At 53.6% G+C, this 12,941-nt stretch overlaps 6 protein-coding genes across 6 annotated transcripts; 3 read left to right on the top strand and 3 right to left on the bottom strand.

Moving 5' to 3' along the window:
* Positions 1–341: 341 nt before the first annotated feature.
* On the top strand, positions 342–1,541 carry FSF1 (sideroflexin family transporter; the record flags this gene model as incomplete). The annotated part of the gene is made up of 4 exons (XM_046092891.1): positions 342–445; positions 521–654; positions 708–802; positions 861–1,541. The coding sequence occupies 4 exons, from the start codon at positions 342–344 to the stop codon at positions 1,539–1,541; spliced, it is 1,014 nt and encodes a 337-aa protein (XP_045948869.1).
* Positions 1,542–2,010: 469 nt separating this feature from the next.
* LDX57_011144 (GNAT family N-acetyltransferase) lies at positions 2,011–3,077 on the top strand (the record flags this gene model as incomplete). Its single annotated transcript, XM_046092890.1, has 2 exons — positions 2,011–2,126; positions 2,372–3,077. 2 exons carry the CDS (start codon positions 2,011–2,013, stop codon positions 3,075–3,077), a joined length of 822 nt encoding a protein of 273 aa, XP_045948868.1.
* Positions 3,078–3,595: 518 nt separating this feature from the next.
* LDX57_011143 (amidase) lies at positions 3,596–5,348 on the bottom strand (the record flags this gene model as incomplete). The annotated part of the gene is made up of 2 exons (XM_046092889.1): positions 3,596–3,735; positions 3,959–5,348. The coding sequence occupies 2 exons, from the start codon at positions 5,346–5,348 to the stop codon at positions 3,596–3,598; spliced, it is 1,530 nt and encodes a 509-aa protein (XP_045948867.1).
* A 121-nt stretch (positions 5,349–5,469) lies between these two features.
* Positions 5,470–9,196, bottom strand: LKH1 (putative protein kinase (Lkh1)). Its single transcript, XM_046092888.1, has 4 exons — positions 7,613–9,196; positions 7,475–7,553; positions 7,080–7,427; positions 5,470–7,023 (listed from the first exon to the last, which is right to left on the bottom strand). Exons 1-4 carry the CDS (start codon positions 8,483–8,485, stop codon positions 6,539–6,541), a joined length of 1,785 nt encoding a protein of 594 aa, XP_045948866.1. The 5' UTR covers positions 8,486–9,196; the 3' UTR covers positions 5,470–6,538.
* Positions 9,197–9,994: 798 nt separating this feature from the next.
* On the top strand, positions 9,995–10,390 carry LDX57_011141 (uncharacterized protein; the record flags this gene model as incomplete). Its single annotated transcript, XM_046092887.1, has 1 exon — positions 9,995–10,390. The coding sequence occupies one exon, from the start codon at positions 9,995–9,997 to the stop codon at positions 10,388–10,390; it is 396 nt and encodes a 131-aa protein (XP_045948865.1).
* A 476-nt stretch (positions 10,391–10,866) lies between these two features.
* LDX57_011140 (uncharacterized protein) lies at positions 10,867–12,715 on the bottom strand (the record flags this gene model as incomplete). Its single annotated transcript, XM_046092886.1, has 2 exons — positions 10,867–11,516; positions 11,596–12,715. The coding sequence occupies 2 exons, from the start codon at positions 12,713–12,715 to the stop codon at positions 10,867–10,869; spliced, it is 1,770 nt and encodes a 589-aa protein (XP_045948864.1).
* Between the last annotated feature and the right edge of the window lie 226 nt (positions 12,716–12,941).

Here is a 12,941-nt window from a genome sequence, read left to right as displayed (position 1 = left end):
AACCATGATGCTTTAGCTAGTACATAGTCCTAGTATATTGCGCCCTCTCCCAACAGAGCGCCTTCCGGTGACAAATCCGGGCGGTGGAGACTGCCGGCCCCCGAGCCGGGCGGTGAGGCTGCCTGAGGTTCCCCGCGAGTGGGTCGCTTGCAATTGGCCGCGTCTGATTGGCGGACCGGAAGCTTATCGGCTCACCGCCTCCGATAGCACGTGCGGTTCCTGTGACGGATTTTCGCTTTGTCTCGGCTCTTTTCTGCCTTCTTCATCCTGGAGTCTGCGCATCTCTTTTTCCTATTCTTCTTCTCTCCCCTCTCCCCTCCCTCCTATCCTCATCTCTCCTCATGTCTGCCTCCCTACCTGGCAATCGGGACCTGCCTCCCTCCCAGTATGATCTGAGCACGTACTGGGGTCGCGTTCGTCATGCGGCCGACATTTCGGACCCTAGGTGAGTCAGCTCCGAACTCGGCGCTGGACATGAGTCCGTTGAGACTCCAGAAATGCAGTGGACTGACGCGTACAGAACGCTGTTCGTCTCTTCGTCGGGTCTCGAACAGGCCAAGCGTCTGATCTCTTCCTACAAGCAGAGCCATGTCCCTGCTATGACGCCGGACCTGTGGCGCGCCAAGAAGGTGGTCGATGCGACGCTGCACCCGGGTGAGTTGATCGCATCGCAGCAGTCTCCAATTGAATGATATTGACGAGTGTAGATACTGGCGAGCCGGTCTTCCTTCCTTTCCGCATGTCGTGCTACGTCCTTTCTAACTTGGTGGTCACGGCGGGAATGCTTACCCCCGGTCTTCAGGTGAGTCCCTCTGAGTAGGAGTTAACCTCTTAAGGGCAGACAGAACTAATGGTCACAGGCCACCGGCACCCTCATGTGGCAGATCGCCAATCAATCCCTCAACGTCGCCATCAACAACGCCAACGCCAACAAATCCACCCCCCTCTCCGTCTCCCAAATGACCAAATCCTACCTCATGGCCGTGTCGGCGTCCTGCTCCGTGGCCCTCGGCCTCAACGCCCTTGTCCCCCGCCTCAAGGGCATCTCGCCCAACACGAAGCTCATCCTCGGCCGTCTGGTGCCGTTTGCCGCCGTGGCCAGCGCCAGCGCCCTGAACGTGTTCCTGATGCGCGGCGAGGAGATCCGCCAGGGCATCGACGTGTACCCGGTGCTGTCGGAGGCGGAGAAGGCCAAGCGCGAGGAGACGGGCGAGGCGGTGCAGAGTCTCGGCAAGAGCAAGAAGGCGGCGACCCTGGCGGTCGGCGAGACGGCCATCAGTCGCGTGTTGAACGCCACGCCGATCATGGTCCTGCCGCCGCTGATCCTGGTCAAGTTGGAGAAGACGGCGTGGTTGAAGGCGCGGCCACGCATGATCATGCCCTTGAACTTGGGATTGGTGTTGACGACGTCGCTGTTTGCGTTGCCGTTGGCGCTGGGAGCGTTCCCGCAGAGGCAGGCGATTAGTGCGCAGTCGTTGGAGGATGAGTTCCATGGCCGGGGAGGGAAGGATGGACAGGTGGAGTTTAACCGGGGGATGTAATTGGGGATTTGAGATGAGGATATAGAAGGGTTATATACATGATGGATAGAATCCGTCCGAAAGAACGAAAAGCTAGACCGAATAGACATAGATCATTGTCTGTAAATATAAGTCCAGTTCAAGTTATTCCTTTAAGTCCGACAGGATCAGCCCCATATCAAGCCGGCCTTAATTTAGCCCCGTTAGTGACTCGCCTCACTAACCAATGAGTCAGAGCCTCTGTACAGTCTATCTAGACTTAACAAATGTATATAAGGCTCTCTCTTTCCTCCGATCTTATCCAACTCCACAGTCAATTCAATTGACCTTGCAATCGGAACCCAACCCAACCTCCCTATCCAGTTCTCTTCTCCACTGAACCCCTCCAAAAACACCAACTATCACACCATCCACTCATTCATCTCTCCTACCAACCTTCAACTCAATTCCTAGCCCATATCCGAAAGGGAATTAAAATTAGAAAAGAAAAATGTCCTTCCCACCATCCTTCCACACTGCGCGGCTCACCTTTGTGCCTATGAACGCGGACCTGCACGCCGCGGCGATTTTTGAGACTCGGGGATGCGAGCATGTGATGAAGTATAGGTATGTTTTAGATCTGTTCTTGTGGCTAGGGAGTATGAGTTGTGCGTGCGTAGTATGTGCGTGTTTGTATTGGTATCTTGTGTTGGTTCTTACTTTGGATTGGGATTACATTGGGGTTGGATTACCTCGGCGAGTATGGGCGAGTATACACCTGTATACCCATGCTATACATGCACATAACACACACCCATCAATGCCACTGTCAATGGAACATTCACAACAATACTAACGAGAAAACCGCCTAGTATAAACCACGCCCCCGACCCCTCCGTGGCCGAAACCCACGCCTGGGCCTCGAAATACAACCACTTCGATGGCCCTCCGACCTCGATCAACATCAACGACAACATCTCCCCTATCGGCTACGTCATCCAGGAACGCCTCCCTGTGCCAGCATCTTCATCTTCCCCCCTGAACAACACGATCAGTGACACCACCACCACCACCAAGCAAGCCAAAACCGACGTCAAATTCGGCCCCCCTCAAAACCAAGACAGGATCATCGGCATGACGGGTCTCGGCCTCAATACGTCCCCCTTGACGCCGAACTCTCCCGAACGGCGCTGGGAACTCGGATACGGATTCCATCCTTCTGCGTGGGGACGGGGGATCGCGACGGAGGTGGTGAGGGGGTGGATTCGGGCTGTGGGGGAGGAGGGGTTGTTGGGTTTTGCGTTCTCTTCTTCTTCTTCTTCTTCTTCCAATACTGGGTCTGCATCTGGGTCTGGCTCTACATCTGGATCTCCCAGTACCGGAACCGACACTGTCTCTGACTCGGTGAATGGATCCACCGCGGAAGGAAAGATGAAGATAAAACCAGTCCTGGCAGCTTGCACCGACGCGCGGAATGAGGCGAGTATGCGGGTGTTGGAGAAATGTGGGTTTGTGAGGACGGGGGAGTTTTTGGATAGTGAGGGGAGGGGGAATTTTGAGTTTGAGTATCGGTTTTAGGATTTTTTTTTTCTTTGGGTTGGTTGATTCATTTGGTTGGTTCGTGTTTTGGGTCAGTTGGTGGGTTGAGTGAGGGTCTATGTATTGCTTTTTGTAGGTAGGTAGGTAGGTAGGTGTACTACTGAAAAGTAGAAAGGTAAGGGGGATGGTGGTTGGAGTAGATAGATCCTATACTGCATTTTGGAATACATCAATTGATAGCATATAAAATGCATAGGACTCTCTCTCTCTATCTATATCTTCTTATCGTGGTTCTCAAAGTTGTATGTTTATGCAGAAATAGTATAATCACGGATACCTAATATCTCCAAATCTGATATCAACTTCTCAGCGGCTGAGCCCTAACTGAGTACAGACAGACATAAGCACTACCTGTCCATCAATGATGGATTGAAATCTGGCACGTACAATGTACCCTCCTGACATTTAGACCATAAACTCATGAACCTCACACCTGCTCATGCACCTACCTACCCAGACAACTATTTACATACTCCTCTCTCCCCACACCTCGCTATTCATTCCCTACACAACCCACCCACACCCTCCAACAAAGGCGCCTTCCGTCCATTCACAATCCCCTCAAACACCTCCCCTAACTCCAGGATCCACTCATCCTGTCCGAATCGACCCATGAGTTCTAGTCCGATCGGAACGCCTAATGGCGCGGTGTCACTGGGAGGACTGAAGCCTGCTGTATGTTTTGTATCACCAACCAACCCCTGATACGTGATGCATAGGGAGTGGTTGGTGGTTGTGGTCAGCTGGATCTCTCCTCGCATATTATCTCATATATATCATGATCACAGGTATCTAGACAAAGGCAAAAGAGGGATAGCGCAGGGTAGAGAGCAAAGTAAGAAAAGGAAAAGAAAACATACCCGGAATGCAAACCGCCGGCCATCCCACCAACGCAGCCAGAATGCCATTCCTCCCCGGCTGAACGGTTTCGCCCACGCGAGCCACAAGCTGGCGTTGATGCGGATACACAATGGCAGAGAGATCGAGAGCATCAAAACAAGACGAGACGGATTCTTTGAGAGATGCGATGATGGAGAGGCGAGTATGGTATTGCGGGCTTGTTGGTGTGAACTCATCCTTCTGTTTGTCGTTTTCACACTTCTCTTTCTGGTCCTGCTGGCTCTGGCCCTGCTGCGTCTCCCAAAACGCCGGGGTGACGGCCTCCTCACAAAACTCCCCACTAGAAGTAACATCCTTCAGGCTTCGATGCGGCGTATACTCCACAATCGACGAGTTCAGGAACTCATCCATCGCAGTCCGGAACTCAAATGCCTGGGTATCAGCCTCTGCGCGAAGCCGTGCAACGTCCCAGGTTGGTTGGTGCGGGAGAGGCACGAACTGGATCCTGTTGGAGGTTTTGGAGGTGACGAGATGTAGGGCTTGTGTGATGGTTTGCAGGACGATGGGCCCGTCTGGTGTGGTTTCGTTGGGAAAGTAATCGGTTAAGATGCCGATTTTATAGACGGGGTTTGTATTTGTGTCTGCGACGGGGGGTTTTAAGGGGAGGGGGAGGGGGATATGCACAGGTATAGACACAGGCTCAGGTATGGACGACAGACCCTCCTCCGGATTCTTCATCACATCAAACAAAACCCGCACATCCCTCACCGTCCTAGCCATCGGCCCCGCGACATCCTGCGTCCACGACACCGGCATAATCCCCGTCCCCTCGACGCGTCCTTTACTCGGCCGGAGCCCAACAACCGAACACGCCGACGCCGGCGAGCGCATCGAGTTGACCGTATCACCGCCGCAGCCCACCAGAGCGAAATTAGCCGCCAACGCGGCCGCCGTGCCGCCGGACGAGCCGCCCGGGGTGCGGGACAGATCGTACGGGTTCAGGGTCTGACCGCCGAGCGAGGACAGGGTGACGCCTTCGAGGGAGAACTCGTGCAGGTTGGCCTTGGCGAGGAGGATGGCGCCTGCGGCGAGGAGGCGCTGCACGACGGGGGCGTCTATCTTGGTCGTGAGGGCGCGGAGGGCGCGCACGCCTGAGGTGGTGGGCATGCAGGCCGTGGCGTAGGTGTCTTTCAGGATGACGGGGACGCCGTGGAGAGGTGGTAGCGGGTGAGGCAGACCGTCTCGGTCCTTGCGCTGGGCGTCATCGAGGGCGTGCGGGGTAATGGTGATGAGGGCGCGAAGGGTGGGATTGTACAAGGCGATGCGGGCGAGATAGTCGGAGACGGTGCGCGCGCAGGTGGTGCGCCCAGCACGCAGAGCGTCGTGATACTCGGCGATGGTGAGTTCCATGGGAAGAGAAAATGGATGAGAGATGGAGAAGCGGGGAGGTATGGTTTAATTATGCATCCATGGGGTTAGTCCTGGGCTAGTCTCCAACAATTGACACTAGAGATTGTGTGATCTGCATGGATGTTAGTGACCAGGATGCATGAAATTGGGGTATACTACTCTATATACGGGGTACTGTCCGTGGAGTCAGTCAGAAGATCTGTCCATCACCTACGTGACGTAGAACAAAGAGGTATATAAATTCGCACTATCCGGGCCTCCCAACCACCTCCAAGGCCTCAAACCATAAAAGACAGGATATAGAAGAAAATAACTAGGTAGTAGGTATGCAATAAACCTGTATCAACAAATCACCAGCGCCACCCCAGAGAAAGGAATAGATCCGAGCAGGTCAAAATAATTCATCGACATGATGAGAAGAAAAAAAGAACAAGCATATAAGTGATGAGTATAAACCATAAAAAATATCCCACATGCCCAAATCAGGCCAACCCAAGTCGAAAAATTCGATGAAACAGATAAACATAATGTGCTGTCATCAATGACCTAAATTTCATCCGATGCTTTTATCCTCCTGGCCTGGGTCAAGGTCGGACCGCCGTGTGAAGCTTCGCAAGGTCCTGGATGAGCACTGAACCCCATACACCATAGTCCCAAAAGGGCCACAACTCCATAAAGTCCAAGGAGACCTTTTGTAAATCCCATCGTCGTCACGCGGTGCGTGTGGTTGTCTCGATGCACATATTATCCAAGACGAACCATCTATCGTAACTGTACCTGTATCCATACATCAAGTGAACAATCCGAAGTCTGAAACTCGGGTCAGCGGCGTTGGTTGTTGCGTTGCAGCTGTTCCCCAATTCGCAGGGCTTCGGTGCCATCGTCCACGAGAGATTCCTTGAACCAAGGGTGCTTCAACGCCTCCTTGGCCGTGATACGGGCCTTCGGGTCGTAAACGAAGATTTGCTTTAAGAGGTCCAGGAACTGTTGGTGGAATTTGTTATTCGTGGGGATAAACTCCTACCGGTGTCAGTTTCTTTAAACAAGACAAAAAAGTCTTTGTGGAGAAAAACTCACGTTCAGCTGTTTCATCGCTTTCACATACTTCCGCGAAGCACGAGTCGTTTCGTCATTCGGATAGTCGAGTTTATTACGGACAAAATATCTGCATCAGTTAGATAATGTTCGAGCTATGGCAGAGATAATACGTACTTGGCTGACTGGTTCTGACTGCCACTTCGACCTCCTTGCATCACCTGTCTCACCAGTCGGGTATCAATGCGGTCCCCAATGACAGCTTCCATCATCGCTAAATGCTCCAGGTTGTCATGGGTCTGGAAAAGTGCATCCCCCGTGAAGAACTCGACCAGGATGCACCCGATACTCCAGATATCGCACGGAAAGCTCCACCCCAAGTTCAAGATGATCTCTGGGGCTCGGTAGTGGCGGGTGGACACGACCGAAGAGTGGTACTCGTCGTCAAAGGTGGCCGAGCCGAAATCGATCAGACGGATTTCGCTGTCCAGCAAGACCCGTCGCTGACGGGCACTTCGTGAGATGGCCTGCGAGGAGGAGGGAATGGTCCGGTTGTAGGTAAAGGTTTGGTAGGCGTTGTTGACAAGGAGGATGTTCTCGGGTTTCAAGTCGGTGTGGATGAGGTTAAGGTCATGAAGGACTGGACGTAGATGAGCATACATCCGACCGTTGTCTCGAGGGAGGGAGCGGACTCACAGGCAACGCTAGTAAACAGCTGACGGGCAAAGTTTTGAATCTGACTACTGGGGAACGGTACAAAGCCGTTGCCTTTTAAGAAATCAAAGACACTCTGCCCCAGCAGGTCAGTGACGATGCAGATGTGACTGCGGTAGTCGAAACAGTCACGCAGATGGATACACTTGTTCCGGTTCTGCTTGTCGTTCGAGGCCAGCGTTGATAATACTCGAAGTTCGATGCGAGATGCATCCCGATATTTCTGAATCGAACGAATGATCTTGACCGCGCAGCGAGCCTTGCGGTGTTTATCGTATGCTTCTACCACCTTTCCAAACGTCCCCTGTCCGAGGAGTTTGATAATCGTGTCTGGGATGTCAGCTATTATCCAACCAGCCCCGAATTTCGACACTTACATCGGTCTGTGAGAGGAGTATTAGGATTCACAATGTAGTGACCGTCATCATCGTCAAACTTCTCGGTTCGGCCGGCGTACTGTACATAAAGGTCAGCGGGCAGATCAACAAGATTGCAAAAATTTAGGAAACACTTACATCTCGAACAACAGGTACAGGCACGTCCTTCGCCTTGATAGGCGGTTTAGGCGGAGGCACGTAGCTCAAGAACGCATCGCCAACGCTCTCCAGCTCCTTTCGTTTCTGCTCATCGCGAACGGCCTTTCGCGTCGTGACTCGCTTTCGCTTCTGACCCACGTTGGCATCCTCGTAGAAGATGCCATTGCCGGCACCTGAACTGCCCTGGGACAGGGAGGTAGGCGCGGTGGTGTGCATGGACGTCGTCCGATCCGTTGACAGCGAGGCGGCCGAAGAATCTTCCCCGTATCGCTGCGGGTTAATGGAATATGAGGGACGATCGTAGTAGGCCACGTCGTAGGCAGACTCCATCCCCGTACGCCGTTTTTTACCGGCGGGCAGCGGTGGTTGAGCGGCGCCGTTGGGAGCCGTCACGGTGGACGTCGTCGCAAAACTGCGAGCAGAGCCGCCCTTTGACTGCTCCGGCGGAGGCGTGTCGTCAATGACAATGACTTCTTTGGGTATACCATTTTTATAGAATTCGCCCCAGTCCGGCTTTTTCTTGCGGCCATTCTGTCCGGAAGTCGCCCTCGCGGCGACGCCATTCTGGGTCGGGGGCATCGTCGCTACCGTCGCAGCCGTCGTCGTCGGGACCGTCGTCGTGGTGGGTGTGGGGGGCGCAGGGGGGGCGAGTTTCGGAGATTGAGCGTAGGGAAGAGTAGCGGTCGAAGGGTTTACGGCGTAGGGGTAAGCGGACGAGGCTAGGCGAGAACCTGCGGCGGAGGTGGTCGGATAGGATACGTTTGGTTGGTAGGTCTGATGATGGGGGTATCCGTAGTGTTGCTGGTGATGAGTGGTAGGGTGTGTCGCAGTGGCCGTGGATGGTGTCGACATGATGGATCCAGAACCTCGATCGGTTTGGACGAGCCGCGGAGGAGAGAAGAAAGAGAGGGAGGTAAAAGGACAGAAAGAGAGTGAGAGAGAGGGAACAGGGTTTATTGGAGGGTGGAAGGGTTTCCTCCAACCGTTCCAGTCGGATCGCAGTAGGCCGCCGAGAATCAATCAATTCGGACGATCTTTTTGACGGGCCAGAAAATATAAAAATAAAGAGAAAAGGGAGAAGAAACGAGACGAGTAATTAGACAGAAAAAGAGGATGAGACAGGGGACTCGAAGCACCAGGTCGGCAAACCCGGGGATGCTCGTGTTGGCGTCCCAGTCGGATTTGGGAAGGGGAGGAGAGAAGACCGACGGAGAATGCGAAACGCCCGGACTCGACAAGAGGGAAAAGGAGGAGACGGAGGAGAGGGAGAGGGAGAGGGCAAGAGAGAGAATGAGAAAGGAAAAAGGGAAGGAAAACGTCAGGCGTGGGGATCCCAATGGACAGAGGGCGGTCGGGGCGAAGTAGAGGGTTGACGATACGGGAGGATTTCAGCAAGTTTGTCTCATTTGCTTGGGAGCGACAATGACCGCACGATTGAATTGGAAGGCGAACATTGGAGACGGAGGAGCGAGAGAGAGCGAGAGGCGATTCCGAATTTCTGGTTCGCGGCCGGGAATTTGGGACGGGGAACTGGAGAGGACCAGGGAATTCAAACAAATGAAGTCAATCAGATAAGTAGAATGAGGAGAAACATAAGAGAAATTAGAAAAAAAACAGATAATTACAGTCAAGGGAGTAACAGAAAGAAATGAAGCCATTCATTTGCGTCCTTCTGTACGGCGGAGAGGCGAAGGCGAGGAGACCTTCGGTTACGACGCCGCACTTTACCATAATAATCCCCACACGCTCTACTCCGTACAGAGTATAGAAAGCGAAGTTCAAGGCCAGTCAGTACTGAGTAAAGTTCAGTATTTACTGTCTTGACGACCCATGACAACTGAACTGAAAAGTACTGTATATTCACGTAGACTCTGTCCGGAAGAATACTACAGACAGGCTTACATCCCGGGATTCCGTGCGCGCAGATCGCCCGCATAAGATTATAACATGTAATTTGGTACTCTGTACTGTTGAGGATTCAAGAATCCATGTCCTTAAAGAAGGTTGTTATTTCCAGGAAAGTCCAGCCCCGGAGGCGAAACGGCCTCAGGCGCAGTCTGGCCGGGCTGTTGGCCGCGGAGAGTTTCACCCGGTTTCACTGAAGCATGAGGTATGATGCTGATGTATTTGACTCGGAAGATTTATTAGCATAAATGAAAACAGAATCATTCACTCCCATCTGTAGTCTCACAGATAAGTAAGACTGTAGAATAATCCCTCGTTCCCAGGGTGGCAAATATCGTCCAGCAGACCAGCAGCCGCGGTCACTCACCAGGCTCGAAATGGAGGTCTCATTCCAGAACCGCCCTGATCGGCCCTTACGGCCAGACATTCCAGACAGACAGACAGACCGACGTACGGATGGACACCGACGTACACCTACCTACAGTCCTCCTACATACATACAGGACCGCTAGATCCCTTAGCCTCGTTCGCCAAGGACCAATCACGCCGGGTGGAGCCCCTCCGCTTTTTCTTGCCTGCGCCTTGGGTGGCCCTGACATCATCGCGTCAGTTGGCGCAGATTGTGCTGCATTGTGGTGGTTTCCCAAGGAGGTCAAAATCCGACGAGTGTGGTTGATATGGTTGATGAGAAGGGCAGAGAGAGTGAGAGAAGAAGAAGAGGGGAAAGGGAGGGAAGAAGAACAGAAGGCGAGCGTTGCGCAGGGCAATCTTCTGCGCGTCGGGCGTGTCTGCTTCCCCGTAGCCCGATCTCGGGCACTAGGCCTGGTCGGAACTAGCGTGCACTCCAATTAATTGGATTAATTCTGTTGATTAAAGCACGTTTAATATCGGTTGGTGCTGGAGGCCAGGACCGTGCAGATTATTCTACGATGATATTATCTTCTTGTAGATTGTGCATTGTTCTTCTCGCCCTTACCGCAGGGTTATCAGTAAGGTCAGTTCCTTATTATCGACAAGATAATCCCTCCGTATCGCACACATCATTAGAGCCAGAGTCAAACAGCGGGTACAGATCGATCAGGTCTGGAATCATCAAGGACAATGCGCGCCAATGTTGTGGTTTCCCCCGACCCGCCTCTCGCAAATGCTCGCAGTGATTAATAGATCAAAATAAAAAGAACACATCCATGAAGTGAAATGATAATAAATAATCCAACCCGCAACGCCAATGACCACGGTCCTGCGCAGTAACCGTGCGGAAATAGTGGAACAGATTCGACCCTCAGTCTAGATTATCAGGCGTGTTATGTAGAAGAAGAGAGGTAGATTCAGTCCGTGCGATCTTCTTTGAGATCCTTGGAATATGCCTTCTGCACGTGCCGGGCTCCTCGTCCGTCCAGCTCCAGCATGAACAGGATATCCCGAACTTGGACCCCCGCTCCTTTCTCCTTGTCTTCTCGCCACGTCCCCAGTCGCTTGGCCGGTACTGTCGCTGGTTCCCCAGAGCGACCGGTCTTATCGGGAGTCGCGCTGGGCGTGGCCGCGTTGGTTCGGGACGGTGTAGACAATCCGCTGCCGCCGGCCGGGCGCGGATTGAGCCACGAGTAGGACTTCTTTTGTCCAAACATACGGTGTGACAACATGCTGTTGGTTGCTAGTCGTGCCGTCTCCACCGACTGTTTATGCTGTTGAGCCTCGCTGGCTTTGGCATCCACCAACTTACGTGCTTCCTTCTTCGACATTCCCTTCTTATCGATAGAGGGCGCTCGTTCACCCATCGTTGGCGTAGACGCGCCGGAGCCCGGCATGTCGGTCGACTCGGATTTGTTTCCTGCACTCTCGCCCAGGATGGCGTTGGCATCGCGCTTGGCTCGTTTAGCCGCACGGCTTTCCTCGCTGGAGTTATCCTTATCCATAAGCATCCGGTATTTCTCTGGAATGCTTTTGGGGATCGGTTGCTCGGTGGCTGATTGGGATCCTATTTCAGATTGGTTAGCACACTTTGTTCCTTTACTTTCCTTCATGTTGATGGGGGGGGGGGGGGAATGTCGACATACTCTTGAGCGGAGTCTTGGGACTCCCTCCGGTCCCGTTCGCAGTGGGAGATGGCACGGCTATTTCGTCCCATTCAAGAGGAACCTCCCCGTGGGAATGCTCACGACGGCTTCGTGCCAGTGTGGAGGAGTAATCAACTACCGTTCGCAGCCGCTCTTCGCATGATAGCGACATCAAATTCAGTATGTCCACCAACGGCGCCCCCTCCTGGTTGAGAATGGTTTGACCCGTACGCACAATAGACGAGCCGTCGGGTCCGGTCACTTCGATCGGTGCTTGACGGCCCGGCACCGGATGGAACAGGCCTTCCGCCGGGATGCGGACGCCCAGCTCAAACCCACGCCGTTGCAGCTTCTGTTCCAAGACCTTGGTCAAGAGAAACGGTTCCTGTAGATGGTATTGTGCACGTCTAGCCGCCTCGCTATCTTCTCGGGTCGGTTCGTTCGGGTCTTTAAAGGGCGCCGGCGGCTGGGTTGACGGCTCGGTGAGAGGAGATTCTTGACCCGTGGGCGGTTTGAACTGTGAGGATTCGCCGAAGCTAGGTTGCGAAGTTACCGTTCCGGTCGAGGTTTGTGAGGTGAAAGAGGTGTTGAGGGGAGGTTGAGGCTGCTGTTGCGGTAGAGGGGGCTGATGGTGATGCTGCTGTGGTTGGAGACGCGGTGGCTGCTGAACCTGCACACCCGGACCAGAATAGCTGCTTGTGAGAAAAGCCTCTTCTTCTCTGACATCGATACCCGACGAGGCCAAAACATCTGTGAGTTCCGCAGCATCCGTGGCCTTATCCGCAGGTCGAGATGGAGGCCCCATGGCTCCTGGAGGTGCCGGTGCCGGTGCCGGTGCCGAGACAGGTGTTTGAGGCATTCCGTTCACATTGATGGCGTTGGCCGAGGTAGCGAGCTGATTCTGAGGGAGATTCTGAGGAAGATTTGGAGGGAGGTTCTGAGGAAGTTGCAGGGTTCCAAAGCTCGGTGAGGCGTAGGGAGATTGAGGGAGAGGTGAGAGACGCTGTCGTTTGGGAGGTGGAGGTACGCCACCATTCACTGGCGATGGAGCTCCCGGCGAGGGTGAAGACCCCGGCGGTGAGAATGACTGGGAAAACTGCTGCGGCTGTGTTTGCGCCATGGTGAATGTTCCTCTTTCCTGGAATAGTCGGTCCTTTCAAGATGGGAAACCCGTTAAATTCTGTCACGTCGGTAGGAATCAGGGCACGCCCGCGCGTGAGTTGCAAATGTGAGCGGAATGCTCGAACCGCCGCCCGCACCAGGTGTAATCATCTCAAAACATCGCTCTCGGCATACAATCGTGATAAGCCTCCGTGAGGAACACCCCAACGATGGCAAAGTCGTGT

The sequence above is a fragment of the Aspergillus melleus genome, assembly GCF_016097325.1.
Source record: "Aspergillus melleus strain CBS 546.65 chromosome Unknown contig7, whole genome shotgun sequence".
Taxonomy (NCBI): domain Eukaryota; kingdom Fungi; phylum Ascomycota; class Eurotiomycetes; order Eurotiales; family Aspergillaceae; genus Aspergillus; species Aspergillus melleus.
This window is presented reverse-complemented; position numbering and strand designations above follow the sequence as displayed.

Excerpts from the sequence above, each read along its gene's own strand:
- LKH1 (XM_046092888.1), bottom strand. The coding sequence starts at position 8,485 with ATGTCGACACCATCCACGGCCACTGCGACACACCCTACCACTCATCAC. Across the intron at positions 7,554-7,612 it reads CTGTACCTGTTGTTCGAGAT|TACGCCGGCCGAACCGAGAA; the intron begins GTAAGTGTTTCC and ends CTTTATGTACAG. Across the intron at positions 7,428-7,474 it reads TACTCCTCTCACAGACCGAT|ACACGATTATCAAACTCCTC; the intron begins GTAAGTGTCGAA and ends CTGACATCCCAG.